This window comes from Anabrus simplex, chromosome 4, assembly GCF_040414725.1.
Source record: "Anabrus simplex isolate iqAnaSimp1 chromosome 4, ASM4041472v1, whole genome shotgun sequence".
Taxonomy (NCBI): Eukaryota; Metazoa; Arthropoda; class Insecta; order Orthoptera; family Tettigoniidae; genus Anabrus; species Anabrus simplex.
Genome location: NC_090268.1, coordinates 427,602,147 through 427,616,835, shown reverse-complemented (window position 1 = coordinate 427,616,835; position 14,689 = coordinate 427,602,147). Strand labels below are relative to the sequence as shown.

At 39.3% G+C, this 14,689-nt stretch overlaps 1 protein-coding gene across 1 annotated transcript in view; it reads left to right on the top strand.

Moving 5' to 3' along the window:
* Positions 1–14,193, top strand: part of LOC137500595 (C-type lectin domain family 4 member K-like) — a 29,498-nt gene extending 15,305 nt beyond the window's left edge. The window contains exons 2-4 of the mRNA XM_068227537.1: positions 2,575–2,827; positions 12,502–12,735; positions 13,971–14,193. Of these exons, the coding sequence (XP_068083638.1) occupies positions 2,575–2,827; positions 12,502–12,735; positions 13,971–14,128 (645 nt within the window). The 3' untranslated portion in view covers positions 14,129–14,193. The remainder of the gene's footprint in view (positions 1–2,574; positions 2,828–12,501; positions 12,736–13,970) is intronic.
* Positions 14,194–14,689: the final 496 nt, after the last annotated feature.

The window sequence follows — 14,689 nt, the reverse complement described above, 5'->3', positions numbered from 1 at the left end:
GGCTATGTGCCGGCACCGGGTTTCACCCTCTCCTCATATATCACGTCATTCATTTCATCTCTCATTAACTCCTCTGATGAGGTAGGGAAACGGGACAAGGGTTGGACAAAAAGGTCTAGGTTGCTGAATGTTTTATTTACTGAGTAACATTTTTGTCAGGGGTATGTTAGCGAGTCATATTCATAAAGTAGTCTCTTGCCGAGTGTCTTATTTACTGATTATGATATGTCATTTCACTCTTGTGGATAATTTGTGTTTTTCCTTGTAATGTGTTATTGTTGTTTCACCAACGAATATTAATTACTCACATTTTGTCTTTGTCAAATGAACTGGTGTAGGGTTATGTAAGTTGGTCGAATACCGGTACTTGTTTCGATTTTGGTGTATCATTTTAGACCCTTTCATGTTTTCTAACTATGGAAACATGATTTATATTTCATATACTATTTCTTCTTTGCGAATATTATAACGTTATCGGCGTTAGATATATTATTAGGAATTAATGCTTAGTTGCGTCCCACAGCAGACAGTGAGCCCAATGTTTCCGCCATGTTGGATTCTGCATTAAGGTCTGATAGGTTGTACCTGGTCTTGCATAAGCGCTAGGGTAGAGCACCACTCCGACAACATATCCTATCTTGAACAAGAACCACATAAATTCCAAACATTCAAATAGATGAGAGGACAGGATATTTAAAATGTATTACTCCAGCTGGCCATTAACAATGTCAGTAACTTCCTTTCAAATTCCTGGCACCGTATTCTATTTTGATCATCCACTACACAAGTTTTAAACATAAAAGTACAAGAGAAAACAAGGTATTTCCTCATTCCAACCAGCCTTCACTTAAAATGTATTACTCTAGCTGTCCATTAACAACCTGGATTAACTTTCTCTAAATTTACTTAACATCATAACAGGATCCTGGACGTCACTGTATCATAAATAAGGTTACGGTGCTAGGATAGTAGTTAAAATTATATTTATCAATATATTCTGTGAATTAATAAAAGTCTAGCTTTCATACAGAAATGACAGTTGCCAATTGACAATTACAGAATAAGTACAGACTTACAATAAGCCACTCCCATTATTTAGAAGAGTAGATGATTGGCATGGGTGGTAGTGAAGCCCAATATCCTGATAAGTATTAGAAATGAAGCTTAGCACATCATCATTTTCCATTTCTCATGAGGAAGCAGCCATCTTGACAGTAAACACGTTTGTCATGCTTTAAATGGTCCAAGATTCTCTTTACTCTCGAACAGCTCCTCGAGACATTACGTAGCATGTTAGGCAGTTACAGTCTTACTAATAAACGGTGTATAACTTTCATACGAGATTTATGCGCAATATGTTACTAATCAATCTTGTATACCTCTGTTAGTGTTATTCACTGAATTGCTAATATACACCAGGACACTTGTATAGCAGCGAATGGCGGAAGAGAAAGAACGAGTGATCCGTGTATTTTAGTTGTGGTTACTGCCTGAAGTAACGCTGCCGTGGTGTTTATGATCTCTACGATATTTTAACATAGAATACAGAAAAATTTAGAGGTTATGAATTATTGATATGTTCGTGAAAATAAATCAATTTAAGAGACGAAGTGACCGCTTTCTCCTGGACGATGAACGCTTTTAAATACCAATTTACGACGGATTATGCTAGAATTGACATTAACACAGTCAGAAATGACTTAAGAATAATCCAAGAGGGTGGCTCTATATCTTGCGAGCATGAAGTTTTCACAGCATTGCGGACATAGGCGCGGAATGAGGTTAGTGTCATCAGTCACATAATTATTACTAGTGAGAATGACGTAGCACTGAAATATGTGTGTTAGCGAACTGTTTTTCATTATTCATTCTATTCTACCGAGTGCAAAATCTGAAATAAATGGAGGGGGGGGGAAGATTACTGGGCTTAATTGCAAGTGTTTACTTCAGGCAGTACCCTGCGGGGAAGGGGATATATAATTACCCCTCCAAGTAAATTAAACCCTCCCTAAGGGAAATGTAAGTTTTAACTCTTTTTCTTTGAATTCTGTTGTTGTAACAGGAATGATAAATATTGGAAAGTTATTCCCCGGTTTCAGATGATGTTGGCAGAGTGAAATATGAAAAAAATGGGTTGTTTTATTTCTCAAGGTCTGGCAGTCATACTATTATTTCTATATTATATGTATTATTGCTAAGGTTTTCATGAAAATATGCACAGTAAAAACCACTCATTTCAGTAATATATGTGTTCTACCATTCCTCATACCCCGGGTAACTTCAGTGGTGAAGGACCATTGAGATGAAATGGTCGGAGGAGGGGAATCCCTCCCTTACCACCAAGCCCCCGCGATTTCGCACTCTGCCATTCTATTCGTTCTGCCACGTGTCTTCGAGAAAGATTCTGCTCCTGAATAACCAGCGAAAGACTGTGGACGTACCATAATAGGCCAGTGAAGTGAGGAAGAGACTTCTACGGCTTGGAACGAGTATATACAGTGCCTGCAGTGTAACAGCACAATACATACAGCACGTTTATTAATAAGAATAATATTTCGCTTTATCATGTTCTAGGCTGATGTACGTTCTGAAGTATCAGAAGTGGATAGAGTTTCCTTGACCGTGGAGCTGCTGTCCGACAAGTGTGGTGACAGCAGGGCTGTCATCCTCAAGACATTAAGTAGTACAGGACAGCCTGAGGAGCAAACATCGGTCAGAACTACTGTAGAGCCAACGCAGTCTCAGGAGCAAGCGTCGGTCAGCTCTACAGCGGCGCCAACGCAACCTGAGGAGAATGCGTCAGTCACTTCTACTGTAGCACCAACAGGTAGTATTTCCATAGGAGTTACGTGGTTTTATTAGTACAGAGAAATTTATGGCAGTTAGGTGTTTTGTTTCGTGTCGATATCCCTATAGGAGTAATGTCATGTTGTAGGAGTTATGTGATTACATTGTCTAGAAATTACTATAGGAATTACATCGTGTTATTGGTAAAGATATTTGTCGAGTAGTTAGTGAAGTTATTGGTCCGGATATCTCTATGGAAATTAGGTAGTGTCACTGTTACAGTAATATCCATAGAAGATATATTACGCCATAGGACCAGACATCTCTACGTTAGTTAAATGGTGACATTTGTCCCGATATATACAGACGTTAGGCGGGATCATTGGTCCAGGTATTTCCATTAGCTGCTGCCTGTGGTAACTATAGCTATAATATTTCTAGATATATTTCTGAAATATAATGCAACTATACAAAATTTAGAGGAGAAGGGACTATTTATCTTCGAAATCACAGTGCAAGTTCAAAACATTTATCATATAATGTGTATTTCATCGTCTATAGTAAAGGCTATTCATAGCGTTGTATACGACCTTTATTCTTCCGGCGATGTAACCTAATCTAATCCATAATCTGTAGGTAACTCTATAAAGCTATTTTCTCCACCGTGCATTTGTATCATTTGTCTTCCTAGCCTCTGCTTTCTCGAACTCCCACTCTGGCGATTTACGCATTAATGACACGAAGTCCACTGCTGTGGTTGCGCTATACAGAGCTATGTTGACACATAGGCGCGTAGACCGGAACTTTTCTTGTAGCTGTTCAGTGACTGAATTGTGCGCAGATAAAAATAGAAATCACGAATACTATAATTATTCGGCCGTACAATTTGTTTCAGTATGATTTTTAAAATTTTCTTTCCAGCCCTCCTTGCAGGTGGTTTCTTTCTAAAAAGGCATAGTAAGATTTTTTGAAATACCCTATCAGATTTTGAGGAAAACTTTCCACTTCTTTCACTATCTACGTTTGATTTTGGCCGAAGTAATGTGCAAGTGATCTATAGACATTGCGTCAAATGCAACAACTTATGGCTAAGTGTGAAGAATACACTGGTGAGGAATTAAAGTAGAGATACTTCGCTGAAAACTTCCAGGGCCGAATTTCGCCCTGAGATGGTGGCGATGCGAGATGAAATGTGATCGACAGGACACTGGTAGGGTTGAGAAGCTATCCCGATATACGACCACTGCACAGCCTCCCTTAATGCATGGATATTAATCGGAACAGTCTGCTGGGCGCGCAAGTCCCACTCAGCACGTTTCAAGTTGAGCTCGTTGGGACTGAGGTCACATGACTTTGGGCGCATGGCAAACGCAATCATAATGTTTTAATGGACGTAATCAACCACAATTCAGGTGCAATTAAACAAGTGAATAATGTTGGTGTAGGTGCCGCCTGCAGTGTTGTGAAGCTGAACTAATGGGTGGATATGTTCTGAGAGCAGGTTCATGTATCGTTTGTCGGTGAGGGACGTCCACATATATTTCAGTGTCAACATGTCATCCCACGTGAACAGTCTCCACGTGACGATGCTACCATCACCAGACTGAACTACACCCTGCTAGCTAGGCAGATTCCTCGCCTCATGTGCTTGGCGACGCACTCGTACCCTGACAGGGGCATGTAGCGACCGCTACTTCGACTCCTCTGGCAAACTTCTAGAGTCCAATGGCAATGTTCCCCTGCCCATTTAAGTCTTTGTGCCTTATTACGTGCGGTAAGGGTAGGCCCTTCAGAGGGCCAGCGGCTTCTGTTCCCGCTCGGGAGGAAATGTTTCTGGATAGCTCACGCATTGTTGTTGTTGTCGTCTAGCATTAAATTCGCGAGTGATCTGCTTCACCTTGACCCACCTATCCGCTCGTATCGTCCGAGCTAGCCGTACACCTTGTACATCATGGGATTTGACTCCGACAGTGATGGTTGTTCTCGAATCCACGTACGTTTTCCAAACTTGTTCACAGTTTCGTCTCACAGTTATCACAGTGTAACTGTGTCATTATTCGGGTGTAACCACAATGGTGCACACAAAACTCTGTCAACTTGAGCACACGGATTTATTTACAATTATTTACAAATTAAATGCACATAACCTAGAGCACTACCGGCACAAGCAAAACACTTCACTCCGAGAACATCTACAAAGCCGCCATTTTAACAATTGCCTATCACAACAAATGGATGTTGTAACCTAAAAGCACAGTTGAAACAGTTGACTACGAACTGCGTACACCGGCCTACATCCTACTAAACAACAACTCGTCTCCACCGTCAAGATCGCCTCCGTATATATGTCTTGGCCAGGCTTCTAGAAAGATACGTTACAAAAAAATACCTTCTCGTAAATTTTCGAGTGCCTAACAACATAGATATAGTGTACAGAATATTCTCCATCGATCTCGTCTACCCAGTACCACTCTGTGTATTTAAAAAATTTGTAGTTGATTACAAATCAATAATACAGGTAATAATAAATTACATACAGGTATTTACATTAACTGAACTCATATAAATGTCTATATATACAGCGCATGTTTCATGATATAACCTCACCAACACTGCGATCATTCGACTACGTAAGTAATAAGAATACTAATACTAAATGAATGCAAATATTTCATAGCCATACATTACAAGTAATAATAATAATAATAATAATAATAATAATAATAATAATAATAATAATAATAATAATATAATAATCGTAAAATAATAATAATTCGAGCTCGATACTTTCATTATTTACCCACGGGGGAGTGAATATTTTTTTCAAGTTATATCCATTTTTCACACTTGATTTAGCTGTTTAAATTTGTTGTATATTGTTCACTATTTTCTACACAATATTTACTTTATTTCATGTAAATCGTTTCACGCATGTGTTCGCTACGCATCTCAAAGCAGACTGCCTCCGGAATTGTGTACATAATTTGCCGTCCCCATGAATATTTTAGGGAACTGTTCTGATTCGCGCACGCGTACGCTCTTGCCTTACGTACATGCATATGCTACGCGAGTGTGCTGCACAAGGTTTGTTTGTTTTAACCACCTTCATTCTTCCCTATCTTCAATCGTTCAACGGAAGTACTGGTCTGCAGCGGGCATGAGAATATTCGAGCACGAATTTTACTTGGAAACGACGTTCTGCTGGAAGTAACATAATGTATTTATCTGGTCAGTAAGGTGATGGAATAAGTTCTAAATGAATAATATGTAGATTTGGAAAAGCTAAGAATGAAGAATTTAATGACCTACAGAAATATCAATTAGAATGTGAGGAAGAACTTCCTAAGGACCAACGTGTGGAATGATACTTTATACGGGACTGGATGTTGGCCTTATGAGCTCAGGAAAGGAAAACGATTCTTTGGTTTGTTGCTTGCTCTTAGAGAAGCATGATTAATACCAGTTGGACGGCAAAGCTAACTAATAGGGATGTATTCCATCAAACACAAAAAACAAGATGACTGTTGAAGAACTTTAAAAGAAGAAGAGCCCAACTAATTGGACACATACTGTGCTTTGTCACAATTACTTAATCAAGAGAATAACAGTACGGCAAATAGAAGGGAAAATAACCGGGGAAGACCACGCTTGAACTACCATCGAGCCAGACTATCGAGGACATGAACTGCATCGCATGCAATCAGCTGAAGACGGAAGCAGACGAGTGCTGAGCACGCCGGCAGCTGACATAAGAAGATGATTACAATTTACAAGACGTACTCACAATAACGTTTTCCCCGCAGTCCCAGTTTCAGTAAATATCCCTAAATATTTAATATTCAGCTTTTGTAGTACCGCAATGTACCTCGGTTATAATCTCTGATTCTCAGATAACCGAGATTCAGAACACTTTGTTTGTTTTGTTACTCAACGCTCACGGTAATATTGTAGTAATGGGGTAGTTGTTATTTTCGTCACACTATAAAAAAGTGTCGGTCGGAGTAAGGAGAAAAATATTAACTGTAGTATTGTGACGAAATTGGATGTAGGCACAGGACATTGTCCACCCTAATTATAAAATATAAGTATGTGCGCGAAATTATTTTCATCAGATTGGATACTGTCCCACCATATTTTTGAAATAAACGTGATGGGTGTACTTTGTTTGCCAGCATCGACCGTGAAGTGTTAAACACAAATGTCAGAAAATGATCCAGCCTTCCAAATTCATCTCGTTCTGATATTTCGAGGAGTACCAGTGAGCGATGGATGTAAAATGACACTACGGCCAGTTCTCAATTTCTCCTGTTCATGCCTTACGCATAAACAATCTCCTAGGCTAACATAGGAATCTACTCGCAATATTCTATGTTCACTATGGATAAATTTCCTTCTTTCGACATCTATAACACAATAATAATCATGAATCAGTGGTCTGATCAATTTCCATATGTTTATAACATGCTTTATTAGGAGCAATTCGAAACACAAACCTGTATTGAACCCATAATTCTAGCTCAGTATGAAATATATTATCGCACAGAAATAATATTGCGAATTTAAATTTTCCACTCTCCTTCAGTTGGCAGTTTCCCCGTATAGAGAGATGATCCCATACGTCATATGATGGTAGTGCATACTATGCTAATCCGTGGAATTAAGTCAACGCCTTCTGTATGTACGGCAGTATGGCGTTTGGATGGCGGAGCACCGTCAACTCGAAAACTGTGATGACCTCAGAACAAGATCAATATACCGCCGTGGATCTTCCAGAGGTTGGTGGAGCACGTCAACTCGAAAACAGTGACGACCTCAGAACAAGATCAATATATCACCGTGGACCTTCCAGAGGTTGGTGGAGCACGTCAACTCGAAAACAGTGACGACCTCAGAACAAGATCAATATACCGCCGTGGATCTTCCAGAGGTTGGTGGAGCACGTCAACTCGAAAACAGTGACGACCTCAGAACAAGATCAATATACCGCCGCGGACCTTCCAGAGGTTGGTGGAGCACGTCAACTCGAAAACAGTGATGACCTCAGAACAAGATCAATATATCGCCGTGGACCTTCCAGAGGTTGGTGGAGCACGTCAACTCGAAAACAGTGATGACTTCAGAACAAGATCAATATATCGCCGTGGACCTTCCAGAGGTTGGTGGAGCACGTCAACTCGAAAACAGTGATGACCTCAGAACAAGATCAATATATCGTCGTGGATCTTCCAGAGGTTGGTGGAGCACTGTCAACTCGAAAACAATGATGACCTCAGAACAAGATCAATATATTGCCGTGGGTCTACCAGAGCTTCATGACAAAACAAATTTGCATTTGTATACGTCCTATGCTACACGGAAAAGCATAGACACATCGATATGTTTGGGGGTTTCAAGACGAGAGAGCAAAATCGGATTCCATGGTTTTCCCCTCTTAGTATTCTGTTACGACGGGCGAGGGGCACAGATAATGCAACTTCTGACTTCAGCCGCAGCTGAATTAAAGATAAATGGGAATAAAAATGAGTGTACCTACAAAATAATGCTAAGGGTCATTAAATGTGAGAAAATGAAATACCTTGCAAATATAGTGCATTTATTATTATTATTATTATTATTATTATTATTATTATTATTATTATTATTATTATTATTATTATTATTATTAACCCGGCCTGTGGTGTAAAGGTGGCGTTTCATTCTCTAATTACAAGGCCCTGGGTTCGTTTTACGGCCAGTTCTAGGTTATCTTATTGTGGACTGAGCGGTAGAATAGGACTAATTGGATACGAGATTTTCCCAATCTCTTAGTTACAGGAAGAAAGCGCACAGTGGGGAGATGGCGCTACTAACCTAGTGTACATAGACGAACACTAGTTGTCTTGGTTACACTAGTGTCTATAAATCAGTGACGTTAATTGCAGACAGACCCCAGCCGAATGACACATCCATGCTTAAACCCATCATCACGTTGTTTGGCTCACGATTTCCTTTCGAAACTCTTTCCCTTCGATTTAATTTCGGTGCATAACTTTATACGACCGTGAGTTAGGATTACACGACATTGAAAGTTCGTGTATCATCTGAAGAAAACCTTTTCTCAAGGTACTACTGTGAGCCTTTAGGAATCTAATCTTTTTATGAGTCATTATTCCCGGCGGAAAACATTTACATATCCCAAGGAATACGAATTTCGGGTGATAATATCTTTGAATTGCAACAACATAGGCCAAGATAACCTCCCACATTGTCTCCTGTGGAATGAACAGTGCAAACGATAATCTCACGTGTTCTTTAAGTAACACAAGTTCAACGGAATACTGTGTTCATTAGCTTCGGAAAGCGCAAATCTGTATTGAATAGGGAAATGATTTTTTCTTCACTACGGCTTCATCGAATACGTTTATTAGCTCTGTCTCTCTGCCACCGGTTAATGTTATTTATCTTCTGCCTTGGGAATAAATGAAATCTGATGAGAACTAAATACAGCCCATCGTGAAGTCCTGCATAGCATTGTCGGAGAGAAGCTAAAAATAAAACTGGAATGTCCATTCCTAAATTCAGTACATGAAATTTGAAATAATTGTCAGGGCATGTCACCAATGTTCTGCAGCTCAACATGACCTCGTGCTTCCGTGCCTTTGATATTACAGTTATGTAATCAGACACGTTACTAATAAGTATTCTGCATGAATTGTCAGCCTTCAAAATGTTCGAAAACCGCTGCAATTATTTGGAAGACTCGCAAACCCTTCGCACGATGATCTTCATTATTACGATCAATACGAAACGTCACGAAATGAGCAATAATTTACATCCTGCAGGATGGACGCAACGTGGCGTTTTATAATAAACCAATGTGTATTTTAATAACATCGTGATGGAGTCGAACACTACTCTGTACAAAGTAAGAAATGGCAAAAATAATAAGTATTACAGTAGTTTGTTGGTGTTAATTAGAAGGAGGTTATACGATTATTGAACTTCACTTGAAACACACTGATATAATTGTACCGGGCGGTACACCTCCACGCCGCTTATTTAAAATTTGCGCCAATTGAAACTCCTCTGCTGGAGGAAGTCGGAACTTTATCTACGGTATTAATTTTCAAGTTTCTCAGAAGATGTCACTACTGGGAAATGTTGTAGTTTCTGAACTGGGTCGTTTTCGATGCATTTTTGTTTCCCTATTGTAAGAAGTGTGAACTTTCTCTTCTAGAGGACACTACTGAAGATCAACAATAGTGCACCCTAGTTCGAAGTGAAAGAACTGTTTTTTTTTTTTTTTTTGAGAAATTTTTATTTCAAAAGTTTGTTTCTTGTTAAATTTCTTTCTGTTATTGTTTAAGTTGGCTGTATACCCCTTTCTTTCCCCTTGTTTTGTATTTAGCCAATCCCGAATTTTTAAAATTAATTTCTATCCAATCAGGCGTATCTTCTCCAAAGGGGATATGTTGCTGTACCCTAGCCAATAAAGTGATTGTGGGCGGGTGTTTTCTTCCCTGAAACGCCTCGAACTTTCCGCGAGAGTATATAAACTGCTGATTTTGGGGTCTCTGGGCCACTTCTGTACCATCTTTCAGTGTGTAAAGTACATAGCAGGGGGCGGGAAGCGCCTCTTTCTTCGGGCAGCAGTTCAACAATAAGGTAATGGCCGTATAATAACGTCTTTTCTTGCTAGCTCAGCAGTTTAACTCTCGGGGCGGGTCCGAAGCGTTTCCACCATGTAACTTTCCCTAAAATGTAAAGACACTCTGTATTTATTCTATCTTTTAAACTACATATTGGGATAGAGAGTGCTTAACCCTCTCGAGCTCCCACTCATATTGTTCTGAGGTGAACTTATTTTTCTCAACCGATTCTTCCGTAACAGTAATGTAAATTGTTTCTTTCTTAAGTCACCTCTTTAGTATGGGATTAGCCCTTGTATTAACGGCCTAGTGCCAAGTAGGTTTTAAACAAAGTGTATTAGGAGCGCAAGTTCGCCTCCTCTCAAATTGTTATTTTAGAGGTCATGTAATTAATCTTTTTCTCACTTAATAGACCTCAGCAGGTTGGGTATTTTACCCCTGTGTCTATGTCCTGAGAGGACAACTTGAAGGTGGAGTTTGGTGTGGCCTTTGAGAGGCTTAAAGTTTGAGAGCGAGTGGCTCCTTCTTGAAAATTGAGTGTTGTATGCCTCGAGGAGGCTTTTCTGTGTAATTTGGAGCAAGTGCTCCTGAGCATGAATGGGGTTTTCTGCCCCTCTGTTAAAACTTATTTTGGAGTAAGGTTGGGCTGATTGCCCAAGAATTGTGAAGTCGGGGCGCGAAGCCCAAATCCGGTAAATATTGTAACTATACTTTGTTGCCTTACTACTCTGTACCTGCCATGCTTGTTATTTCTTAATTTTGAAAAGAAAATATAACCTGGTTAAATTTTACATTAACCTTAATTTCGTAGCTTGAGACCCGTTCACGCCCGCACCTTCTTTCACCTCTACCTACTGCAAAAACACGGTAACAATAATAATAAAGAGCAAATATATAAGAATAATGAACAGTCGGAGAATAAGAATTCCAATGAAGACTGAAGAGAGACCATAGATCATCGGATATTGAAGAGGTGGAAGCTGCCACAGAACCCAAACTTACAGGAACACACATAGGGAACTATGGAAATAACAGAATATACCTTGTTTCCTTCTGGCATTATATACCAAATAGAACATCGTCCTTAAGGCACACATTAAGCGAAATTCAAAATGAAAATTACATTTTAGTGTAACGTGAGCATTACATATAAGAAGCTGGTGAAGATATGTATTCAGTGTTATCTTATTTAGTGAGGTAGGCTACAATTTGTACTATATAGATGAGGAAAATTAATGTTGACAATAGAAATGATATATATTAGATATTAGCAATTTACAGCTCTAAACGGTGAGTTCGCATACAGCTGCAATTATATCGCACGAAATAAGCAATAATTGCCATTTGTCTCTGTCAATTTACACTATCTCTAATTGTGGGGAAACCAGATTAAACAATTTATTAAACAATCTCGCTGTAGGTCAGCTCAGTGGCTTAGCGAAACCTCTGTGCCAAACGGTGAAATAAGTAATTACGCAATTTAAAAAGCAATATTTCAATAATCAGTTACATAATGTTGTGATAATATCCCTCGGAATATACTAGAAAGGTAACACGTACATTGGTCCAGTGAGAACGGTAGCAGGCCGTTCCCAACAAATAGCCTCGTGTTTTAAATATATACCTACACCTGTTTTGTTCTTCTATTACATCGTTTTATATAAGTAAAAGTTTCTTATCGTTAGTAGGCTGCTTACAATATTCTAAAGGGAATACGCTGTCGATTTGATGCACAATACAGAGATAATAAACTAATAATTGGCTGATGGCTTTCCTTCAGAGACATTCAAAAGCTGTATTGTTCATTTTGCTGGGGAAAGCTCTGGAGTGACGGGACATATTTAAATGTAGTACACCGCGAGAGTTCCTCAGGGCCGTGGATGAATATCGTAGGTAGGTCTGTCAGAGGAATAGGAATGGCCTTTACTAGTCCAGAGATAATCATACGGCGTAATTGAATGGCATGACTATTTCTATGAAAAACGAGAATAATCACTTTCAGATAAGAACTAATCAATCTGAGTCTTACTATAACTTACACATTTCGAGCTTTTAAATTTAATTATCTCACTTTCTCTCTTTACAGCACAAGTTGTACCACTTCCAGGCTACAATCATTTTCCCGGTTATGGATATTACAAAGTTCTTCCAAACGAAATGACCTGGACACAAGGTGTCGAAGCTTGCCGGAAGGAAGGCACTCGTATGTTGCTCGTGGAGTCACAGGAAGAGATTGAGACTCTGTACAAGTGGGCTGGATGCTGTGCGTGGGTTGGAGTACACCGAGAGAGTTCCTCTGGGCCGTGGATGAATATCTTAGGTAGGTCTGTCAAAGCAATGGGAATTACCTTTACTAGTCCATAGATTATCATACAGAGATTTTTCGATTTTGTAATACTTACTTATTCTCTTACTAATTAACTGATAATTTGCTAAATAAAGCAATATAAATCCTTTTGCCTAATGACTTGTGATTGTATCATCAGTCCATATACTGTGTTAATACATTGGAGTAAACTATTTAGTTTTTACAATAAAAATATTAACTGTTCCTGTCCCAGGATTGCATTTCAGATAACCAGTGAATTCCTTGGAACAACAAGTAGAATGCACCGGAGTAAAAATAATAAGCAGTGAATCATGCGATGTCCAATGACCGTTAGTTATGAGTAACTTTAATTCGAGAGCATTTTGAAGTGTTTCAGTACTATTGTTAATTAGTTCTTTAAGAATATTTAGAGTAACTCACAGCAATTTCAAAGATCCTGAACACGTTTCCAGTGAACTTGTCAATTTCTCGTCAAGTTCCACGAATAGTACTGTTCGATGCAAAATTGATATGTCTACTTCATCGAAAGAAATTCATTCTTTACTTAAGAAGCGCACAAAATACTAATATATCTTCGTCTCAGTTGACTCAGATGCCCCTTAAACACTAAGTAGGAACAAGCTTCTTCAACGGTTTATTGCCTAATTCATTCTCTCTTTATTTCGAACACCCTCTTACAATTGTTACCATCACTCCGCAACAAGAATTACTTTTACAAGCTTTCTCTTTACCATTTGTAAATTCTGCACCTAAATTAATGAATTCTGCCGTCTCCTTTGCAAATAAAATTTCGGAATATGGAATTATTAGCCTATTTTAATGGGAATGGCGTTCGAGCTGTCAGCAGAGTAAGAGAATGAGAGATGGAGGTATTACGAAGTGTGGGACACTGAAGCACAGCCTACGCTTGGTACAGAGCAGAAGTTTACAAACACAAGTTGTAGGTGTTCTGTGAAGCAAAAGAAGTCTCACCAAGTCTGAAACACGAACAGCGTTCTTGAAATAGTTCCGGAGTTAATTAAAGAGGGAACCGACTGCTTTGCGATGATATGGATTTTCTCCATTTCATTTTCCACTGCTAGGACAACCAAGTTATACTTATCTCTTCTTGCTGTTTATTGTGTGTTTTCTTTTCATGGCACCCCCTCCTATGTACATCTCACAGGTCAATATATTCCCTATGAGAGCGATAACACAACTAAGAACGAGTGTTCTTCCATTCACAGGTCAGCAGATGAACTCAACAGATTTCTTCGGCTGGCTCCCGAGCTACCCATCAGCAACAAGTAACTGTATGATACTGGATAGCAGCGGAGAAATGGGGACGTCCAACAATGCGAAATGTAATACACAGTGGAAGGTGATCTGCGAGCAAGTGTTTTAACGTGTACTTTCATGACCGAACTTTGTAAACTAAATTGTTTCCATTAAAATGTTTTTTTTCCCTTACCACCGAGAAATATTAGTCCCACTATCTAATTACAAAGTAAGGATCACGCTTCAGTCGTCTGTTATATATCCCGTGAATAAATAAGGAACCGCCATCCCCCATCCAACTTCTTACACACTGATGCAAAATATCATTTTACTACATGTGCGACTTCGTAGCGTAACGGTTAGTCTTGTTAGCTGCCGTCGTCGGGGGCACGGGTTCGATTCCCGGTACTGCAAGAAATTTATGAATGGCAGGAGGGCTGGTATGTGGCTCACCTCCATTGGGGGTGTGTCTGAAAAAGCTGCACCACCTCAGGATGAGGACAAGAGTTTGCTGTATGTTAGTACATAAATATGCCTTTCAGCGTTCGCACTAACCTCTGTGAATTAGATTTGCACCTCAATAATCTATCTATATATCTTCTTGTAATTATGAAAGGAAGTGTTTGTCTGTCTGTGTGTCTGTGCGCGGTGCCCAGCAAAATCTACAGCACGCAACATAAGTGGATGG